Source organism: Electrophorus electricus, chromosome 4, assembly GCF_013358815.1.
Source record: "Electrophorus electricus isolate fEleEle1 chromosome 4, fEleEle1.pri, whole genome shotgun sequence".
Lineage (NCBI taxonomy): Eukaryota > Metazoa > Chordata > Actinopteri > Gymnotiformes > Gymnotidae > Electrophorus > Electrophorus electricus.
The window spans coordinates 32,121,600-32,143,774 of record NC_049538.1 but is presented as its reverse complement, the minus strand read 5'-3'; the positions used below and the strand labels follow the sequence as shown (position 1 = coordinate 32,143,774).

The window sequence follows — 22,175 nt, the reverse complement described above, 5'->3', positions numbered from 1 at the left end:
TGTTTTGGTGTGTATTTTATCATTGTCAATAAAACATCACGTTTGAGGCTTAATGAGGCTCATGATGTGAAGAATCTCTGTCTTTTTTCTTGACCAGCATTATGTCTTTACATTTTCAGCATTCCATTTAAACAAATCAAGAACTTCACATGGACAAAGACTGGTTTGCACAATAAGAGGGCTATGGACAAGGTTAAGAGATGGAGAGTGCAGTGTGGTGTTTCATCCACTATCTGTTCTACCACTGACAGCTAACCATAAACCCAAAAATCACTTACAAGGACACAAGGGGGATGTCACGGTACGGCCCCTCCTTCCAGATGTCTCCGTGTGCACATTCGCCCGTGTGGCTACGTCCTCCCTGTGTTCCACTCCTGATCCTTGTTGTGTGTCATTAGTATGCGTGTATAAAAGTCTATCGTTTACGTGTTACAGTTGCCGGTGTTTAACCCTGATAGCCTGTGTGCTATGTCTTCGGAGTTTTGTGTGTTAATAAACGCATGTCTATATTTTAAGTGTGGAGTTTATGCTCTAACTCCACACTGTTACAGGGAAACTCTACCATATTTTAAATCAAAATGACAAAGGAGCTCACAGGAGCTGCTAGTGCATAAATCTGGCACCACATCAGGGCAGGATGCACTTCCGCATGTCTGCTTCTTCCTTCACTGCAGATGAAACCAAACCTCCTAAAATACTTGCGTAGCTTTTTGATATGAAATAGACAAACAGAGCTACTCAGGACTATAAACATGTCCGAGAAAACATCAGGGCACATAAATATGTTTATCAATATATTTGCCCATCTTGGGCAGACCAACCTGTTCCAAATTCTGATAGCATTAAGTACAAATACACATAAATGGTGACCACGTTAGCCCAATCAATAGAACCTCAGTGCTGTTCAATCCATTTAAACCAATCCCAGGATGTGTTATGTAAAATGAGCCAATGGAGGCAGCAGTTTCTCTTACAGGAGATATTTTACTGAGCAGTGCCAATGAGCTCAGAGACCAGCATGCTCAGCAGAGCTGGAACTACTGGAAGCAATTAATATTTTTTATGGCAGCTCTCCTTCCAGCTGTGATGGAGCTGTAAACCCTTATAGTAAAAGAGTGCAAAACACATGGTTTGCCCAGGAACAGTCCATACGCATGCAACTGAAACAAGCAGCTTGATTATGGAGAGGTTTGGATACCTATTCCTGGACATTTAAATTTGTTAAGTGTTATCAAATAGAAGGTGGGAGGCGTTAGCATGGCCGTGTGTCACTGTCAGTAGGTGGGAGGCGTTAGCATGGCCGTGTGTCACTGTCAGTAGGTGGGAGGCGTTAGCATGGCCGTGTGTCACTGTCAGTAGGTGGGAGGCGTTAGCATGGCCGTGTGTCACTGTCAGTAGGTGGGAGGCGTTAGCATGGCCGTGTGTCACTGTCAGTAGGTGGGAGGCGTTAGCATGGCCGTGTGTCACTGTCAGTAGGTGGGAGGCGTTAGCATGGCCGTGTGTCACTGTCAGTAGGTGGGAGGCGTTAGCATGGCCGTGTGTCACTGTCAGTAGGTGGGAGGCGTTAGCATGGCCGTGTGTCACTGTCAGTAGGTGGGAGGCGTTAGCATGGCCGTGTGTCACTGTCAGTAGGTGGGAGGCGTTAGCATGGCCGTGTGTCACTGTCAGTAGGTGGGAGGCGTTAGCATGACCGTGTGTCACTGTCAGTAGGTGGGAGGCGTTAGCATGACCGTGTGTCACTGTCAGTAGGTGGGAGGCGTTAGCATGGCCGTGTGTCACTGTCAGTAGGTGGGAGGCGTTAGCATGGCCGTGTGTCACTGTCAGTAGGCGGGAGGCGTTAGCATGGCCGTGTGTCACTGTCAGTAGGCGGGAGGCGTTAGCATGGCCGTGTGTCACTGTCAGTAGGCGGGAGGCGTTAGCATGGCCGTGTGTCACTGTCAGTAGGCGGGAGGCGTTAGCATGACCGTGTGTCACTGTCAGTAGGCGGGAGGCGTTAGCATGACCGTGTGTCACTGTCAGTAGGTGGGAGGTGTAGCCTCATTAAAAGGACAGAAATGCAAGTACTAACCTTAAGGTCATTACTCACACCCACCAGGCAGTTACATATAATAACCCAGAGTTAGAGATGATAACCCAGGCCTTTTACTCATGTTTGTCTGTTTACAGCTGCCGTTAAAAGGTTGGGTGGTCACGAAAACAGGCATTTTCATCCCATTGGAATCTTCAGCTGCAAATTCACTCTGGGACATTTCATAGTTTGTGCTTGTTGAATAAAATGTTTAAAATGTAAATCTCCTACAGCAAAAACTGTAATAGCTACACATTTTAGTATCATTACAATGGCATTCATGACTGAATTTAATTAACCAATGTGAATAATTCAGTACATTAAATCCATGTGGAAAGGTTAAGGTCCTTGTTAGTTTGCACAAGTTTTTTTTTTTTTTCATAATCATAATAAACTCTTTGCTAACGGTACTCACTCACAGTCTGCACTCTTGAGATGCAGGATCAGACTTGTTGCTTGTCAGCATACCCCTAACTCTAACCCTACCCCTAACCCTAAATCTAACCCTAATCCTACCCCTAGCCTAACCCTTACCCTAACCCTTCAGTCTAACCCTAACCCTAATCCTACCCCTAACCTAACCCTTACCCTAACCCTTCAGTCTAACCCTAACTCTAACCCTAACCTAACCCTAAATCTAATCTACCAATGATTTCATTGTTAGTTTGAGGGAGCCATTTTGACCACTCTTGATGCAAATAAATTGATGTAAAATTAATTGTACTGAAAATGTATTTCTTAAATGAAAATGGATATCTAACATTTCAATCAGTTGGTTCTCAAATCAAGGGGACATCAGTCTACAGTCCAAACTGAGTAAAAAGGAAAATATTTTGGTGGATTTGTTTTGTCACATTTTAACTTAGTTACTCATATTTAAAGCTATTATTAAAGCACATAGTGCATATTAAGGCAAATTGTGTCTGTCTGGAGGATTCACAGACAACTTTCAATTTTCTTTAGCATTACTTTAATATTCCTTGCAGTTTCTTCTGTAGATGTAGATGTGACCATCTACAGTGTAAAACAGCCACTCATAGAAAAAAACAAACCAAAACAGCATAACAGCTTCCAGAAAGAATTTTATACTGGAGGGCAGAACTGGAACTACAAAACTAAACTGAAGTACAAAACTGAAATCTCTGTACTCTTCAGCTGGGAAAGTTGCTCATACTTTATAGAGCAGAGGCCGGCTACGTACATGGCTACAGGGCAGATAAAACATTAAGTATGAACATTTCATGATGTTGAGACTTCTTCTTTATGATGACTTGCTAATTCTAACTCTAATAAACCAATTCTTTACAATGATTATGTAGAAAAATGGCACACTGCAATAAAGAACAACAAAGAAACACCCTGACCTTTGACCCCATGCATTTAAAAGCACAGCAACTTAAGCTGGCTGTAGGATTTCTTAATTAAAACAAAAACAAACAGAAAAACAAACAAACAAACAAAAAGCCTATGACTGTGTAAAAACACGACAAAAGCCAATAATGTCTAAAACTGTTACTGTGTAGATGGCTGGAAAGGTTTTGAGATTTTGTGAGAGATCTGATCAGGTGGGCCAAACCAGATGGCAGTGGTGCTGCATTTACAACCATCATTGTACCCATAACATCACCCTGGGCTCCGTATAGGGCTGGACAAGTTCACATTCAAGATGAGAAGGGGAAGATCTCTGCAGCTCTCCTGTGTTACCAAGTTTGTCATTCCCACTGCAAGAATTAAATCCTCTTTTGCCAGGATATGAGGCACCTTTGTTGTTTCTAATCAGGACGAGTGGTTCCTGTGTTTAGTAATCATAACAATAAACCTCCTGTCTAAATGCCAAAAGATTTTTTATACATCCACACAATGCTTTAATATGTAAAACAGCTGTTCATCTGTTGGATAGATTGTGTGGTGGAATTAGATTACTAAAATCACTAAAAGAACTTTTAGAATAAAGTATGCCCACCTCACACAACTCAGTAGAATAAAAAAGTACAAAATTAAAGCTGCTGTTACCACATCAATGTGGAATTTTCCTACACTCATCTGAAATGAAACACTTGGCATTTGAGCTCTTTAAGAAGGCTGAAAGCTCTTCTGTCATGTATTTTATTCCTTTTGTACTCTTGGTGAATCTAATCACCATCAATGGGCATCTGTAGTGAATAATTAAATCATAGGCGAAAGAAAGAGAAAGGGAGACACAGAAAGTGCTCACCACTCATCCAGCTCTGCTGAGGCCCTTAGAAAAGCTGAACTCTCATTAAAAAGTCACACAAAGCAGGTTAGAACCTCACACAGCAGACACCCTGAGTCCCCCCAATCTTGCACCCAGGATCTGTGGCAGAATGCAGATCATCTAGGCACTCACCACTTGCCCCCACGCCAAACCATGCCATGGAAACCAGCAAAGGACAAACGGACAAAATTCTTCCTCAGTGTCCCACCCAAGATTTTCCACCACTGGAAGGCAGCCAAGAGTTCAAATTGGTTCAATAAAGCTGTAAAGGTTTGATAAGGCCCTCACATCACAATGCACCTGCAGTTGCAAGCAGGTGACTTGTAGATTTTAATCAGTTCAAATTAAATCTTCCAGTGATGAGAAAAAAGTGCAAGAAAGATTTGTGTGCCTGGCTCTTTCTACACAACTTCAAATAACTCTGAGAGGATGAGTGGGCCAAAACTTTGGATAAACCTCCCTCACATGTTAGCACCACTCTTTACGATCTGTGAAATGGGCTGCCCCCCCGTTACATTCCTTCTTGCGCCTTCCTTCACTCTGGTTAAGAGTACCTCAGACCAAAGAAAATACAAGAATATGGATTTTTATGATTTGAAAAGTGTCAGTGCAATTGACCAAACCCCATTCTGGCTCCAAGTCTTATTGCTGAAAGGCAACACTGCCAGGTATGGCAAGGCAAACACATGAAAACAGAAGACTTGGATCGCTTATATTCCTTCAAGAAACTTGTTGTAATTTTTCTTATGTTAGCCCAATGAGAAAACTTCTACAATTTATCAAGTTCAAACTTGCCTTGTACAGGAAAAGCCACAGTAGGTCCACATGGTAATATAATCAGGTTATTAAAGATGTCTACATAAAAGGTGCAATATTTGGTAATCAGTAGTGCTTGAAGTCAAACTCAAACTGACACACACTCAAACTGTGACAATTTAAGGTCAATTATCCTTCACTGACCATGACGAGATGTTTAGGGGTGGGGTTTAGTAAACCAAGCCTAGATGTTTGGGGGTGGGGTTTAGTAAACCAAGCCTAGATGTTTAGGGGTGGAGTTTAGTAAACCAACCCAAGATGTTTAGGGGTGGGGTTTAGTAAACCAACCCAAGATGTTTAGGGGTGGGGTTTAGTAAACCAATCCTAGATGTTTAGGGGTGGAGTTTAGTAAACCAACCCAAGATGTTTAGGGGTGGGGTTTATTAAACCAAGCCTAGATGTTTAGGGGTGGAGTTTAGTAAACCAACCCAAGATGTTTAGGGGTGGGGTTTAGTAAACCAACCCAAGATGTTTAGGGGTAGGGTTAGTAAACCAATCCTAGATGTTTAGCTACTGATTGTTAATGTTGAAAACAGACGTGTAACTTATCATACAATTTAACCATAAAATTCATCCTATATGTAATTATTTTTCAAATAATCTGGTGTCAATTACTATATTTTGTTTTTATTTTATTTTGTAATAACTGCTAATCCCACTCAAGACGGACTAAATCCAGAACAAAAGCTGATTTCTTTTTTCACATCCTTGCCCTCACCAACTCCTTAAAGCCTTTTACTGCATTTCCCAGATTATGCTATAATGCTGGTCTAGTGCAGTCTGTAAGTATTCCAATAGGGACACTGTGTTTGGCACTGTACTCATGTACATTCTGTTTGAAATGAAACAACGGCAGTGGGGTCAAAGTGCACAATGTGAGCGTCATCAGTGAGTTCATTGTGTTTAGTGTATCTAATCACTTCAGCCTCTGCAATATTCTGAACTGCCCCAGTTAGCAGAATGGGCAGTATTCCCCAATGCCATCTAATCAGAGCTAAACCCCAGTGCCACGCTGGGGGGCAGAACTGTTCTGGCCAGCCCAGATGGTATTATTCTTCATTAAGGGCTGCAAACAGCGCAAGGCTGCTTTCCAAGGGAGGATCAAACGGATGACTGGAATAATTTGTTTTCCAGTGTGGACACAGGCAAGGATTCTGCTCATTTCATCATTTCAGCCAACTACGCTTTACACACGCTCAGTATCTAATGACCTGGTTCCAGCTACATGTCCATGTTACAGCAAACATACAAATGTCAATTCCTGAAATGACAAACATCCCTGGTTATGTTGCTAGAAAACATTTCATGAACATAAAAGATGTTTTTTATATTTGTATTACCTGTCACATGTGAAGACATGTGATTTGAGAGTGGACAAGGTGTCAGTGAAGAACACAAGAAGAAAGCAAAAGCAAAGCAAACAGGAAAAAAAACATCTCCATGTGAAAGCCTGCAGTAGATAATACTGCACACATTCAACACAGGCAAATAATCCCCTTTGCCATTATAAACTGAACTGGATCCTGATCTAAAATCACTCCCAATTACCAGCCGGTCCTTGATATGGCTGCGGGCATGTTGAACAAACAGTGCTGTTGTCCACTGCTCATCTCACACTGTTTTCATCCCTTCAAGGGATGTTCTGTGAAGGCAGGCCAGAAGATGACTAGCCTTAGGCACACATATCAGCATTAAAGTGGGTCAGAGCCAAGACAGAGCTTTAGAACTTCAGCCCTGCTGACTAGACCAGTCACTACATCAGCTGCTACCCCAGGCCTGGGCGGGAACAAATCACCATGGTTTCAGATCTGCCGTTATTGATTAATTGCTGACAATTTGGAAATAAAGGTCATGTTAAAGCTCAGAGAGGTTACTATGGCAGCACTGCTGATGCTATTAAACAATTTAACGATGAAACGTCTTTAAATAAGATACTAAAAACCCCTCCGTGCACCTCTGAGCACGGGTCAGGTTAGTGTCTAATGCAACTTCCCAACTAAAATACACAGAACACAGAAACTTCACACATTTCCTACTGATGCTCCTCCAGGTTTCTAAAGAAATCCAAACATTTAAGAATTAACAAAAACAAACAGCCCTCCATATACAATCAACAGATGAGGACCAGATACTGGCAGTTGTCTCAACACGGACTGAAGTCACAATAAATCTCATTCAAGACAAAGAAAACATCTTTGTTTACTTTGAGCTACACTAGACGCTATAAGCTGAGGCAATGCAACAAAAAAAGCAGACACAATGGTGGGCCGTTGTGAACATTTTACCCTTTCTGTGCTGGCCTTCAAATCCACTCTGTTTTCCAGTCTACACTGCAGCCATAGCATCACCTCTTCTGCCAAACAACCTTAATGTTTACTCCATGGTCTGCCCAAAGGTGCAAAGCAACTAAACACCTGAAATGAAACCATAAGCCACAACCCAGTTGATTAGAACAGGTATTAGGGTTGTTTTTAATGACATCATTCTAATCATTTAGAGTTTTGCAGAAATAATGTGCTTGGCTTATGCACATCATTAATCGGATTTCATGGAGTTTGAGCCTAAGGCCTTTAAAACAACTGTCCCTATGGTGGAATACTCCTATAAGCATCAGTCCATGGAATTTGTACTCGCTACTGAAATATGTGACCTGTGGCCTACATGACATTATATGTAATATAAATTGTTCAGCATCAGTAAAAGCATTGGTGTTCTTCCTTCAAGTCTGATATTATTTTGGTTCCATATTAGACTGTCGGTACTCTGACAGTAACTAGGGAATTCGTAAAGCCTTTATAGAAAGGTCTTGTCAGATCATGTTCGGCTTCCACAGCTGGAATTGCTTAGGCAGGGTCTTTATATATTCACTTGCCCTCCACAAACCACAACTACAGAGGGACTCAGCACTGCCCTATATAAGGCCGTCACTCAACCTAGAGTTTCCATACCCATACCAGTCTGTTCAATTCTGATAAATACCTATAAATACCACTATCACATAGCAAACTACTTTTATTTCAGGTTTCTTCATAAAGAGTTATGAGATAACAGGTGCAGCTATTAAACCCTATGCATCACATCAGGGAAGAGAAGGTACGTTGAATATGAAGAATGTCTATAAGTAGTTTTGCTAAGTCGGTCTTCTACATCCTCTCCCATGTCTTCCTGTCTCTGTCCACCATGACTCTGTCTGTGCACCTGCCCATATCAGCTGAGCAGCTTTCTGCCAGTGCCAATGACAGTGCAAGCTGCTTCTTGCCCTGTTTGGGTCTTTTCTAATGCAATTACAATTTCAGAAACATGAGCCCTCTGGTGACCATTGATGTAAATCAGGGTTTTCTCCAAGGGCTCAACTTCACCTGATTCACTGTGAGGCTGAATCTATAATAGCTACTGACTTCTTGCATTGACTCAACCAGCAGGTAGTGGAAGTACTTTAATGGATGCAGTTAAAATAGATGGAAATCATATGCAATAAAAGAAAATGTATGAATCTTGAACATTACTGTTGCCTACATAAAATATGTAAATATAAGGTTTCGAACTGTCTGTAATTTTGATTCTGAGGATATAAACTGAGAGGAGGCCAAATGTAAAGCACTCACTCCAGCTTATGCAATGCAGATCTGTTTACCCAGATGTTTACCATACCTAGACATTTACTGGACCCTCCCAGCAAATCCCAGGCAAAAGACAATTTCAGCCAAGCAAGATGATTAAAGCATTTAAATGGGTCTGAACTGGTCATATTATCCATTGACAATTTAGAAATGTAATATGATAAACACTCATTTGCTCACAGTTTCTAAGGATACAGAATTCAGAAAAAAATGTTATTTCAAACAGCTCCTCCGACTATAAATCAGATTTTAGCCTAAGCAAGACAATTATCTCAGTGATACTGAAGCAGCACACAAGCCACCCAACATCACATAAGAAACTTGTGTGTCTAGGACGAGACCCCAAACCCATGTACCTGGGAGGAGGAGACACACAGAAATCCTGAAAAGCAGAAATACAAACGATCAAATGGTGAGATTTGTTACTACATAAAAACGTTTTATTTAAACAAGTTAAAATGTTAAATTGCACAGGCCTAACCCTAATTACATTACATTTCACTATACCTAAACCTAACCCTAACCCTAGACCTAACCATTCCCTCTGCTCACATAGGAGATTAGTTACATCCTTCATCTGATGTGAGCTACTCAATGACTGCTGTATGCCGCTCAATGACTGCTGTATGCCGCTCATAGACTGCTGTATGCCGCTCAATGACTGCTGTATGCCACTCAATGACTGCTGTATGCTGCCAGGCTGCAATACAACCACAAAATGTGAGCTCACGCAGCTTTCATAACCGTATAGTGGCCCTTCAGAGTGACGAGGCCTAAAATAAGGTGGGAGGGACAGCTCTGACAATGAGAAATGCAGCCTCAACAGAGGGTGGGCCCTGTTGTGACAGGCTTGGTCATTTACAAACGAGACAATCTAATTCGGAGGTCTTTGTGATTTTACCTAAGGGCATCTCAAAGCTGGTACTTAAAGATGTGAATGCCTTTTTCCTCTTGGAGCAGAAAGCTGGCACATTTCACCAAGATGACATCACTTGGGGAACCCCAGGATGCATCAGGGACAAGCTGAAGAATTCAAGGTCACCACACTCTGCTTGAAAAGACACTGCTTCCTCTTAGGGTCTCATTAGGCTTGTGTATCGCTACGCAACGTGTGATGGAAACATGTCCTTCGGGTCTCACAGGACTACAATGTGCCTTTCCTTGATAAAGACTCCCTTTTCTGGCTCATTGCCAATAGAAACTAAATGTGTGATGTGATTACATTTCCTCCGAAGCTTGTGACTGCTAGTGATCTCACTCTCTGCTCATGTCAAGCCATTACCATGCAATTAAATGGACATTTAGCAAGCAAACATTTGAGCGGGCCTAGTGCCTGCAAATTCATCTGTTCTTTCTAACATCCAGTATCAATCACACCGCCATACTGACATGCAGTATCAGTCGAAACCACATATCCAGACCAACAGCCCCCCACTACTTCCCACAAAGCAAAGTAGAAATGCATCCATTCCAATAACATCACACCCAACATTACACTAAACATTACACACAACATCACACATAATATTACAATCACACATAACATCACATCTGTGTGTCATCACATGGAGAACTAAGGAAGCCAGAACTAATGTAATTTCACTGGAATTCACCATAAATCTAACCCTGCTTCATCAACATATGTTTATTAATAAATAAGTGAGAAAAGCAATAATTCATTCATTCAGTACTGTTAACTGGGAAATATGCTGCATAGGGTATAGTGGGGCAAACATGTTTTTGATGTTTATTAAATCATTTTCAAAGTATTTGAACAAGATGAATAATTTTTGTTAGCAGGCGTTCTGCACATCTCTGCTACAAACAAACATCTAAATGTTGTTTCCAGCATCACCCGTTTCTGAACAATTTAGCCAAAAGTGGAGTGAGTGCAAACGTTACATCTTACCCCATAGGGTTAGGGTTAGGGTCAGGGTTAAGGTTAGGCTTAGGGTCAGGGTCAGGTTAGGGTCAGGGTCATGGGTAAGATGGCATAAAAATATCTGCATCGAGATAAATATTATTAGTGAAAACAGGCTACATCAAACGTAATGAATTTACTTTTGATGACAAATAGCAGCGTGATAAAACTGAAATACCATTTATTTATATGGAATCTATAGTACATATCTGATGAAAAAACAGCAGAAAACACTTCTCAAATTTGGATGGGGGAAATATGGACTTCTACCATTGTTTCTGGTATAGCGTTAACTGTAACACTGCTACAACATGCCACATATGGGCAGCCAATAAGAGGGAGGTTAATGCAATATAGGAGTGAATACTGAAACTATTCTCTCAACTCAAGGCAAAAAACGTTTTGTGGTATAAAGTCTTCAGCAGGAATCTGGCAAAATATCGGAATATAATCACAATTCGTTAGAGATTGCACCAATCCAAATTCCACAGTTGGAAAACACAGACAAGTTTAGCTGTTTTAGGCAAAGCAATGCTGACCAAATTTGCCCCATCAATGGAAAACCTGTTTGCTTTTACATCTCAGACCTTCACTAAGAGGAAATGTAATTAACTGGTTCTTGCTCTGCTGGGTTTTCTAAGCATACCACGAAAACACACATATTCACTTTCACACACCAATCTCCCTACAAGATCTAAAAATAAGCCCTGTTCCACTCAACTCGCCTCCCCCCTGTTCTAGAGACCCAACTCTGTCCAATATCTCACAGGGCACCAGTCCAAAGAGGGAGCACAAAGCCCCGCCCATCTCTTACTCTTAGATCAGGGCTGACGCTCTGTGAAAATAAGCCAGGGCATTGGAAATGACTGATGATCTGAAAACTGCGCAGGCATAGCTGGAGTTTCTGAGTGATCTTTGCCCATCACTCGCTGACCACAGTGAGTGGAACGCTTCCACAGGCATGCAGCGCTTCCGAAAATGACACAGAATCTGGATATATGCTTGAAACACAATACAATAGAAGTGCTTCTCCAGCTGGAACTGTGCCGGCTGGTCCTCTGAGGAGACATGCTGGACAGGGCCTGTAGCTGCCGTGTGTGGACAATGCCACGTGGCAGGGGGTGGAGCAGAGGGAGGGGCAGGGTGAGTGGGGTGAGTGGGGTGTGCCCTCCTGATGCTCTCCAATGTATTCTTCGCACCTGCTGCTGCCTGCCAAAGAGCACGAGAGGGGAAAAGAACACAGGGCCAGAAGGAAAGTGACGGCCTGCAGGAAGCTCTCCTTTCGTTCATGTCCCACACAGCTGCCGAGAGTCTTCAGCACTCCAGTATCGAGGACACAGCTCGAGTCCTTTCACACTGCAGGACATCCGAGATGGACAATGTCCCTCCAACAGACTACAGCATCATACATCTGTGTGAAGGCCCTGTCATACCTTCTCTGGTGTGCCTGCTGACGCCAAGTAGTAACTGGGGGTCTGGGGAATGTAGAACGACCGCAACCATCACAGGAGCAAGACTGTGTGCTCAAGACCTGTAATACTGTATAAGTGCATGACTGTTAGACCTGTATTACTTTATTAGAGCATGACACTTAGACCTGTATTACTGCATTAGAGTGTGACTGTTAGACCTGTAATACTGTATTAGTGCATGACTGTTAGACCTGTATTACTTTATTAGAGCATGACACTTAGACCTGTATTACTGCATTAGAGTGTGACCGTTAGACCTGTAATACTGTATTACAGCGTGACTGTTAGACCTGTAATACTGTATTAGAGCATGACTGTTAGACCTGTAATACTGTATTAGAGCATGACTGTTAGACCTGTATTACTTTATTAGAGCATGACACTTAGACCTGTATTACTGCATTAGAGTGTGACTGTTAGACCTGTAATACTGTATTAGTGCATGACTGTTAGACCTGTATTACTTTATTAGAGCATGACACTTAGACCTGTATTACTGCATTAGAGTGTGACCGTTAGACCTGTAATACTGTATTACAGCGTGACTGTTAGACCTGTAATACTGTATTAGAGCATGACTGTTAGACCTGTAATACTGTATTAGAGCATGACTGTTAGACCTGTATTACTTTATTAGAGCATGACACTTAGACCTGTATTACTGCATTAGAGTGTGACTGTTAGACCTGTAATACTGTATTAGTGCATGACTGTTAGACCTGTATTACTGTATTAGAGCATGACTGTTAGACCTGTATTACTGTATTAGAGCATGACACTTAGACCTGTAATACTGTATTAGAGCATGACTGTTAGACCTGTAATACTGTATTAGTGCATGACTGTTAGACCTGTATTACTTTATTAGAGCATGACTGTTAGACCTGTATTACTGTATTAGAGCATGACTGTTAGACCTGTATTACTGTATTAGAGCATGACTGTTAGACCTGTATTACTGTATTAGAGATACTTACAGCTTGACTGTTAGACCTGTATTACTGTATTAGAGCGTGACTGTTAGATCTGTATTACTGTATTAGAGCGTGACTGTTAGACCTGTATTAGAGCATATATGACTCAAGTGGCCTGGTCCCTGACCCCAACTTTCTTCTCTAAAACAAACGTTCCTCCATTGTTATACACAACAGCCATGAGTTTAAGAACAACATTTGGTCTAATCACATTGCTCCTCAGTCAACAGATATAGAAATGAGTAAAAAGACTCCAGTAAGACTCTAAACTGAAATGAAAGCTTAAATGAAACTTTTTTTCTAATAGAATTGTAATCCTAAATGTTTTGCCTTGCAGAAAACCAGAAATCACATTTAGCTATAGTATTTAACATTACATAAATACGTATGTAAAACTGTTCAAAAACTGCCACTTTCAACCAGATTACACACCATGTTTCTACATATTTTGTGGATAATACTGCAGAAATATTTATGGAGCTGAGATTGAGGTACCTGCCAATATCTGAGGGGTAAAGGTAATGTGGGTCTGGCCAACATGGTTGGTTCCATGAATACAACAGAGGCTGCAGTTCTTGCAAAACCTCTAAAAGAGCTATAAACCACACCCCCACCACGCCACCCACTATCATCCAGCTTGAGCTATGCTCAAAGTGTACATTACAAAATAATTTATATGGTTCTGTTATATGACCCTGATTGGCTGCCCTTTCACACTCACCTCTCTGCTCAGAGGCATTGCTACTCACCCACATGATCAGATTCATTTTGACAGGTAGGTACACATGGGATCTGACAGGTCACAGAGGCCCCCAGAGACCCTACGCACCGCTGCTTAGTGTTAATGGTGTAGACAGTGAGACAACAGAGGAGCTGCACAGCACAGAAGTAGTCATGCACTCTGCACCTCCCCATCTCCTCCTAGCCAATCACCAGACAGCAGAGCTTCCTTACCAGAGCTGTCTGATGCAGGCAACAGAGGAGTGTTTTGTTTATCATGGATCAGGCTGTCTCCTTGCACTAATTCCAGCAACCGGCTCATCTGATGTCATTAAAGTGAAGGCTGAGCCAGACCGGAACATCACATCAGATCCATCAGAGGACATTAGTCCTAAATCACAGCTCTTGTCTACAGCCATTAAACACCTACTGAAATGAAAGCAAATGATTTGAGCCCTGTTCCTAATGATGGTCTGAAACCTTACACCAGACTCCCCCTGCTAGGCGACCTTCCCGGCCTCGGCTTTAAAAGCCTGCTCTCAGTTGCCAAGCTAATAAAATCAATCTTTGTGTTCATACTGCCAACATTTATTATTTATTTATTTACAGCTTTTAAATAAACACAATTTAATTGTGATTTTAATCCTAGTGAGCCACACATCTTATTACTAATCTCCTGTTTACCACCACTACCTCAAACCTGTCTGAGTGGGAGAGCGAGATTAGCAACACAGGGGTCCAAACAGGAGGATTCAACTTAATTATTAGTGGCCAATATGATAAGCTCTATTTGATATGCTCTTTGTGAGAGGAGGCAGTGGGGCTGATAATGAATTTGGACAGTTAAGCTGTTGGTTTTAATTAGCCATTTGCTGAGACATAGCAGGATATAGATGGGGGCCAATGCTAGCCCACTGCACTCAGTAAAGAAAATCACTTCTGCTCTCCATTACTGTACAAAAAACCTGCCACACTTATGGCTGGTTTCTCACCGCACTGCAACAGGCATGATCACTGTCCGAAAGGCTGTGATCTGTGAACAAGGTCTACTTGTCCCGGTGTGGTCATCCCATCCCAAGCTAAAGCAGCAGATGTGACCCCAGCAATCACAGAACAATTCACTTCCTGTGAAGAGCTGGGTGAACAGAAGGAGCCATCCGATCTGCCCCGACAGTGCACCACCTCCATAACGAAGCATGGCCAGGCTGGGCCGAGGGCCACTCCACTATCTACGAGACTGAGGAACGAGGGAGAAATATCAGCCTTGCTACCAATCCTCAGATTTTAGTCTAGACACCATCTGGACAACGACACTTACCAAACAATATCTTTTAGATCAGGGCCTAAGATTATGCTCAGATATTAGACCTTAAGTGTCACGGCACGCTTGCCTCCCGCGAGTCACGTGCTTTGGCCCGCCATGTGTAGTGGGAGGATCTTCGTTTGTGGCCACACCTGTACACACCTGCACCTTGTTTGTTTATATGTATTTAAACCCGTGTCGAAGTGTGCAGACTTTTGTTCATTGTTGACGTAACGTGTTAATACGTTAAGTCTTTGCTACTCAACAGATCGTGTGGTCAAACGTTTGCTCACTTCATCCACAACGTTTGCAAAGTCTTTTTATAAAAATAAAAACTTTCCAAGAGGCTGTATAACAAAGAATTCTCACCTTTTAACTGATGCCTGTACACCATCCATTTCAAATAATCCACATGAAACAAGACTGTTATTGTAAAGCGACCTTGAGTCTATGAACTATATAAATTAAACTTAATTATTATTATTATTATTATCATCATCTCATACCAAGGGCATTTGCCAAATAGTGTCAAGAACAATTCTTCAGTTCTAAAGTGAAAGGGGCCTAATTAAATATCTTCATGATATAACCTGCTACGCCCACAAAACAATACAAAGACAAGAATTTGCAGCCTTTTTTCTGCAATCTTCTTTAGTGAAAAAAACTGGTAAAGCTGAGCTGTGTATAAAAGCTTTGATGTTTGCAGTAGCATATGGTGGTTAGAGAGGTTAGAGACTGGACAAGCTCTCACTTCATGAGGTAACAGCCATGCATCTGAGCTGCTGGTCACTCACACACATGTACTCACAGAGACACATGCACGCACATTCACACACACACAAACATGCATACACAGTAATTCTCACACACACATGCATGCAGGGAAATACACAGGTGCACACAAGCATGCACCCAGATATGCACATGCACGCACCCAGACACATGCACGCCCACTAATTCTCCAACTTTTGAAGAGGTGCGTTAGGCATGTTGAACAGGGAATTCTGAGGATGTGTGGAACAGTGTCAATCTCTGTCTGAAATCACACACTTCTCTGCACATTAACTCTGAACCTACACAGTAGTGCTGACTATGCTGAGTCACTGTGCTTGTTCAGAGCAGTGTTACGGAAGGCAAAATCAGCACGGTCTAGCAACACTAGCAGAAGAAAAAAAATTATATCTAAAAATCTACAGAAAGCAAAGAAAGCTTTCATTTGCATTGTTGCACAGTACAAATCACATCATCTCAAAAACTGATTCCCAGAGATAAAGATTTAAGATAACCTGATGATTTTTAATAGATACTGACATGCTGCTTCCAACTAACTCTAACCCTAGAACTGACACACAGACACCCTCAAAACTGTACACAACACAAAGGCAAGCACACTACAAAAGTAACAGACATAAAACAGCTTCTACAATATCTCATTGAAATGGTCCTACAGCCAGAAAATAATGGTTCCAGAATGCAGTCGTCTGTATTGTATCTGAATAAATCTTTCAGTTTGTTGTTCTGCATCAAATGAAAATATAGAGAAGGGCCGGAAAAAATAACCCCACAATTCTTTGCAAACATGACCATCTGGATGCAGCCGTTAGGGGATTAGAGGAGGCCTTGCAGGGTGAGTGTGAGCTCAAGCCTCCCGCGTCCTCGTTCACTCTGAAGGGAATAATTACAGGGCACTGGGAAGAGAGAGAGAGAGAGAGAGAGAGAGTGTTTCAGATCCGGCCCTTGGTTCTTGACATGGCTCTGGAGTCAGATCTGCAGAGAGGAGTTCCTCCAGATACACCATGGGACACACAGCACTATCAGAACCACATCACCACGTGAGTCCCAGCATCAGCACCGGTCTGTTTCCAGCCACAGTAACTCGTCCCTGCCGCACTACAGCCAGGGGCCCTGCTCCATTCATCTCAAACAGATGAGTCAATGCTGACTGTTCCAAGGTCAATTCTGTTCACATATTACTTAAAAAGTAAAACGACATGACTTTCCTAAGAAACACTGACACATGCAGCTCTGTGAAGTGTGCATTAAGAAAAGACACCAAATACAATTAAACTGATCTCTGAAACAATGACAAACCAGTGCCAGTCTGACTATATGAACAAGCAGGGTTCCTTCTCTCCTAGCCAGCTCCCCCATGAGGTTCACAGCAGGTGGCAGAGAGCAGGCACATTTCAGCCCTGGTATTTCCTTTAGCCACTTGCCTATCTGAGACTGGCTTAAGGAGATATGAACCATGTGAGTTACAGCTGTCAGGCTCCAGTGTAATGGGAGATTTACAACAAACACAGCTCCCTAAAGGTGAAAGGCACACCCAATGCTAAAACAAAGTTTATTACAGTTGGGTGAGGGGATATCACCAGGGTGCCATCACTTCTCAAGACACCCATGAACTCTGAGGGGAGAGTGGGATGTGAGAGAACTGAATTTACAGATTTACAGTGTAGCAGAACTGAAACAGTGAATAGACTTAATAAATGGGGTATATTACTGGCTCTGTAATGACAAGAGAAAAATCATACTATAAAAGACTTACATAAATCTCAGAAAGACTGTCACATCAGCTGAACCCCAAGCACACTACAATACCAAACATGCTGTTCGACACACGGCTAACGACTCAACCAATCATACACATTCCTTCCGATCCTGATCAGCGGAATATTGATATCACCTGTTTCTCTACATTTGACTGCATGTAAACCTGCCTAGAACTTCCCAGTATTGTGAAGTATTGCCACTAGTATCTACTGTGCATACTGAGCGGTCTTTTCTTGATTTCTCTCCTGTGTATCTGTTTTGTTTTTTGCTTTTCTGTTTTATGATTTTTGCCTGCCCCTTTTTGGAATAGTGTGCCTGGTTTGTGATTGCTTTCTGGTTTTTTGACTCGGACTGTTTACCTCTGTCTTTGCTTTCCTGGTTTTGACCCTGGCTTGTTCACCCACCATGAACTTGGAATCCAATAAATCCTTCGTTCTACATCCGCGAGCGTCTGACCTTGCTTGCCCCATCACAAAGACTTCTAATGTCTGAGCTTGGTCTCTGCTCTGTAGTGATGTCTCCAAAAGAATCTTCATGGACACTAGCATAAGTCTGCATCTTATTTCAGACATTAGACCGGTGGGGAAGACCCTAATCCATACAGCCCTTTCACCTTTCTCTGTTTTTCTCACAGATGGACTTTATATGCATACCTATAGTGTACACAGCATTGTAGTGTATAATGTTTGCTGCAGACTATGTGGCATTTAAGTGTATAAAGAAGAAATATGGTTACTGGAGGAGAAACAGGCTTTTCAACAGGTAAAAAATAAGTGTTGACAATATCACCAAAATATGGTTGGGTACTCAAAAAAAGGTTGAGGAATAAAAGGAGCATACACTCCAATGCTATACAGGTATATAGGTATGTATATAAAGTCCAGCATAAAATAAAATAATATCAAATATTAACACTAAACTCACTTTGTCTGCCTGCATCATCCTTTACAGGGTTTGTGTGGGCGGTTCATATGTGCTTTGGGCATTACTCTCACCAACGTGTGAGGGCAGGAGCCCTTTCATAAATGCCATGTTTACTGAAATGATGTTAAGGGCCAGAACCTGCGCTACCCTGTCTACGCTCTGTACTCCAAACTCCAATAAGGTCCCTGCATTTTTAAGAAAGCAATTACACAGCTGGTGTTTCCTGACAGGGCTCTGTTGAACTAAACAACAGCTTTGCAGATGAAGCAAAAGCAGTCCTGATGAGTGTGTGGTGTTCTAAAACCAGCCGGAGCGTGTGGTGTTCTAAAACCAGCCGGAGCGTGTGGTGTTCTAAAACCAGCCGGAGCGTGTGGTGTTCTAAAACCAGCCGGAGCGTGTGGTGTTCTAAAACCAGCCGGAGCGTGTGGTGTTCTAAAACCAGCCGGAGCGTGTGGTGTTCTAAAACCAGCCGGAGCGTGTGCTGTTCTAAAACCAGCCGGAGCGTGTGGTGTTCTAAAACCAGCCGGAGCGTGTGGTGTTCTAAAACCAGCCGGAGCGTGTGGTGTTCTAAAACCAGCCGGAGCGTGTGGTGTTCTAAAACCAGCCGGAGCGTGTGCTGTTCTAAAACCAGCCGGAGCGTGTGGTGTTCTAAAACCAGCCGGAGCGTGTGGTGTTCTAAAACCAGCCGGAGCGTGTGGTGTTCTAAAACCAGCCGGAGCGTGTGGTGTTCTAAAACCAGCCGGAGCGTGTGGTGTTCTATAGGTTGCATGCTGGTTTGGAACCGTGTCCTACTTGCACATGTGATAACAGGCATTGAATAGCCACTCTTGCCATTCCACATCTGCTCCCTCTCAGTGAAATAAAAAAATAACTGTAGCTGTGTTCCGCTGGCCCGAATCAGCCTGACAGCTCTGCTTTCAACTCCTTTTCACACTTCACTGCAAGGGACACTAGGAGACCAAGTGTCATTTCAGTTTGAAAAAGCTCATTGTAAGCCTAAAACGCTGGCCTCCTCTGGAAAACAATACACATCAGTACACGTCAAACACCAGCATACAAAACACTCGAGGGTGGAACTCACAGAACACAGCAAACCAGCATATACGATACATGTACAGCAGATCTCCTTTTTGTAATCCTTTTTTTGTAAACCTGATACCTTACAAGCCCTCTGTACCCTAATCCTAAACCCTAACCCTGCAACTCTGCAGGGTAAACACTAACCTTAACCCCCACCCTTAACCCTAAATCCTACAACCCTTTGCAGGTGCTCCAGTAAATGCACCAAACCACCACCCCATTAATATAATTTCAAAACTGTCAATAGATCTGACAACAGCCTAAAAGCTTGTGAGAGCAGTGTGTTCTTAGTAAGCTCCATCCATGCGGCCATGATGTGTTCGGGTGGATAATCTCGAGCGTGATAAGTGCAGTGAGGCTGTCTGCCCACACTACACACACTCTCATGCTGTACATACGTCAGCACTTACTGTAATACCCACTCAGCATGTTTTCATTTTAAATAAACAAATACAGCACAATACAATACAAAGCACTACACATATATACATCTGGAGGAAAAAAAGCAATTGCTCACTCACAACGTTAAACTTGAAAAATACTTACTTTTATTTCATCCCTTTCCACTAAATTTGGTCAAACAAAATATTTATCTACTGTTTAAATTTACTAATTAATTTATCCAATCTGTTATATCCTATTATTTTTTACATAATTACGGTGATAATTATTACATGCCCGGTTCATTCCGTGGTTCAGGAACATGCGTGTACATAAAATATTATTTGATAAATATAAATAAATAGTCTATTACATATATTAAATAAGCTATAATCGGTCAACTAAGCCTGAGAGTATTGAGAAAAGGCTCCTTAATATGAGGATATTATAATTTTGTATACACACATATAAGAGTTGTATATATATTAAAAATTGTAGTGAACTACACAAGATGAGCAGGACGTTTTGGACACCTCTGTCCTACACGGTCGAACTCTCTGTAATGTCGCTGTGTAGATACTCCAGTGGAAACACTAGTCAAATAAAGCAGCATATCTACGTGGTCGAGTTCCCTGAGGAAATGTGATTTAAAGGGGTTGAATAAACGTGAAGTTCTCCATCACGTTCTACTGAAATTGAGCTTGAACAAGTCATTAAACAGTTGGTAATTTAATAATTAACTAGCTATACAATGTGGAATGAACCCCAAAGGAACATTTTTGCGCGCAACCAATCAAACGACTAAAGGCAAAATGTCAGATATGCGATCCAATACCTTTAAATCAATTATTATAAACTAGTAGGCGATATAGACTCCACCTCTATGCGGGTTTAGATCAGAAAACACCAAACCAGCATCTCGATTTCAGTGGAACATGATGGATGACGTGTTGCTAAACTGGAAAAAACAAAAATCTCCTTTGTTTCCCTCATTACATCTGATAAACACTCTAAAAATACATTATTACATTTAAAGGACCAAAAGTAACAATCTGCATATGAAGGGGACAGTGGACAGGGCACAGAATTAAACTAACATTACTTACTGATCGGTTTCAGTAGAGGCGGTTATTAGCGTTCAGTAAATCACCTGCTTGCATCAACAGCAGCAGCACAAGCAGCTCAAACTTCCGCTAAATACCGCCAGTCTCTCCTAACGGTGTGCAACCTACGGACACGTTAGTGTAGACGCCGAGGGCACAAGCTTCCCTCCCGCACCGGAGCTGAGGAGCCGGTGTTGCACGTGAAGGGCGCGCGGTTAGGTGGCGTACCTGTCATCGTAGCAGAACCCCGCGCGCAGCGTGTTGGCGTACAGGACCAGGGCCACGGCGCCCGACAAGAAGTCTTCAATCATCTCACAAAGAAAAGCAAGCAAAGGAAGCTGAAGAGCAGACAGGTCATCTAAATCCTCCCTCTTATTTCTCCGTCTTCGTCAGGATGTCTCTGCCAAAACAGAAGATCCGCGTGCCCATTCTGGGAGAGTTGAAATGCGCGAGCCGCCCATTCTACTTCTAACCCATGTTGAGTCTTTTGATCCACTGTGGCATACGGTGATTTGCACAGTATCTACAGTACAAGAGATCGCCTTTGGATGTCCTTCCAGCAAGAAGGTTTGGGTGTTGCATAGTGGACGCGATTAAACGTCGAGATGCAGCCGCGTGTGGTTGGCGTCTGTAGTGCGCATGTCGCGAGCCCCTCCCCCGTGTCTCATCCGAATTAAAGAAAGAAAGCACCGATTTCACGAAACCAGCACAAATGCATGGTGTGCAACAGTCCAGCCATCACACAGCCTGTTTACGGACACATTTCAAAGATTATTATTATTATTATTATTATTATTATTATTATTATGTAAATATAGACTATATCAACACTCAATGTGTAAATATAAATTATAGCTGCTCTCTTAATGTGTACGTATAGACTAAATATAGACTAATGTAAAATAAACATGTATTTACAACATACTCCACACTGACATCAGACAGCAAATATTTTCCAAAGCCAGTAAAAACTAAATAAACAATATTTTGCTTCACATTTTTTG

At 42.2% G+C, this 22,175-nt stretch overlaps 1 protein-coding gene across 1 annotated transcript in view; it reads right to left on the bottom strand.

Annotated features, from left to right (window-relative positions):
• LOC113587198 (protein O-mannosyl-transferase TMTC2-like) overlaps window positions 1-21,783 on the bottom strand; it is a 64,889-nt gene extending 43,106 nt beyond the window's left edge. Inside the window, exon 1 of the mRNA XM_035524899.1 lies at window positions 21,400-21,783. Coding sequence (XP_035380792.1) covers window positions 21,400-21,482 — 83 coding nt within the window. The 5' untranslated portion in view covers window positions 21,483-21,783. The remainder of the gene's footprint in view (window positions 1-21,399) is intronic.
• Window positions 21,784-22,175: the final 392 nt, after the last annotated feature.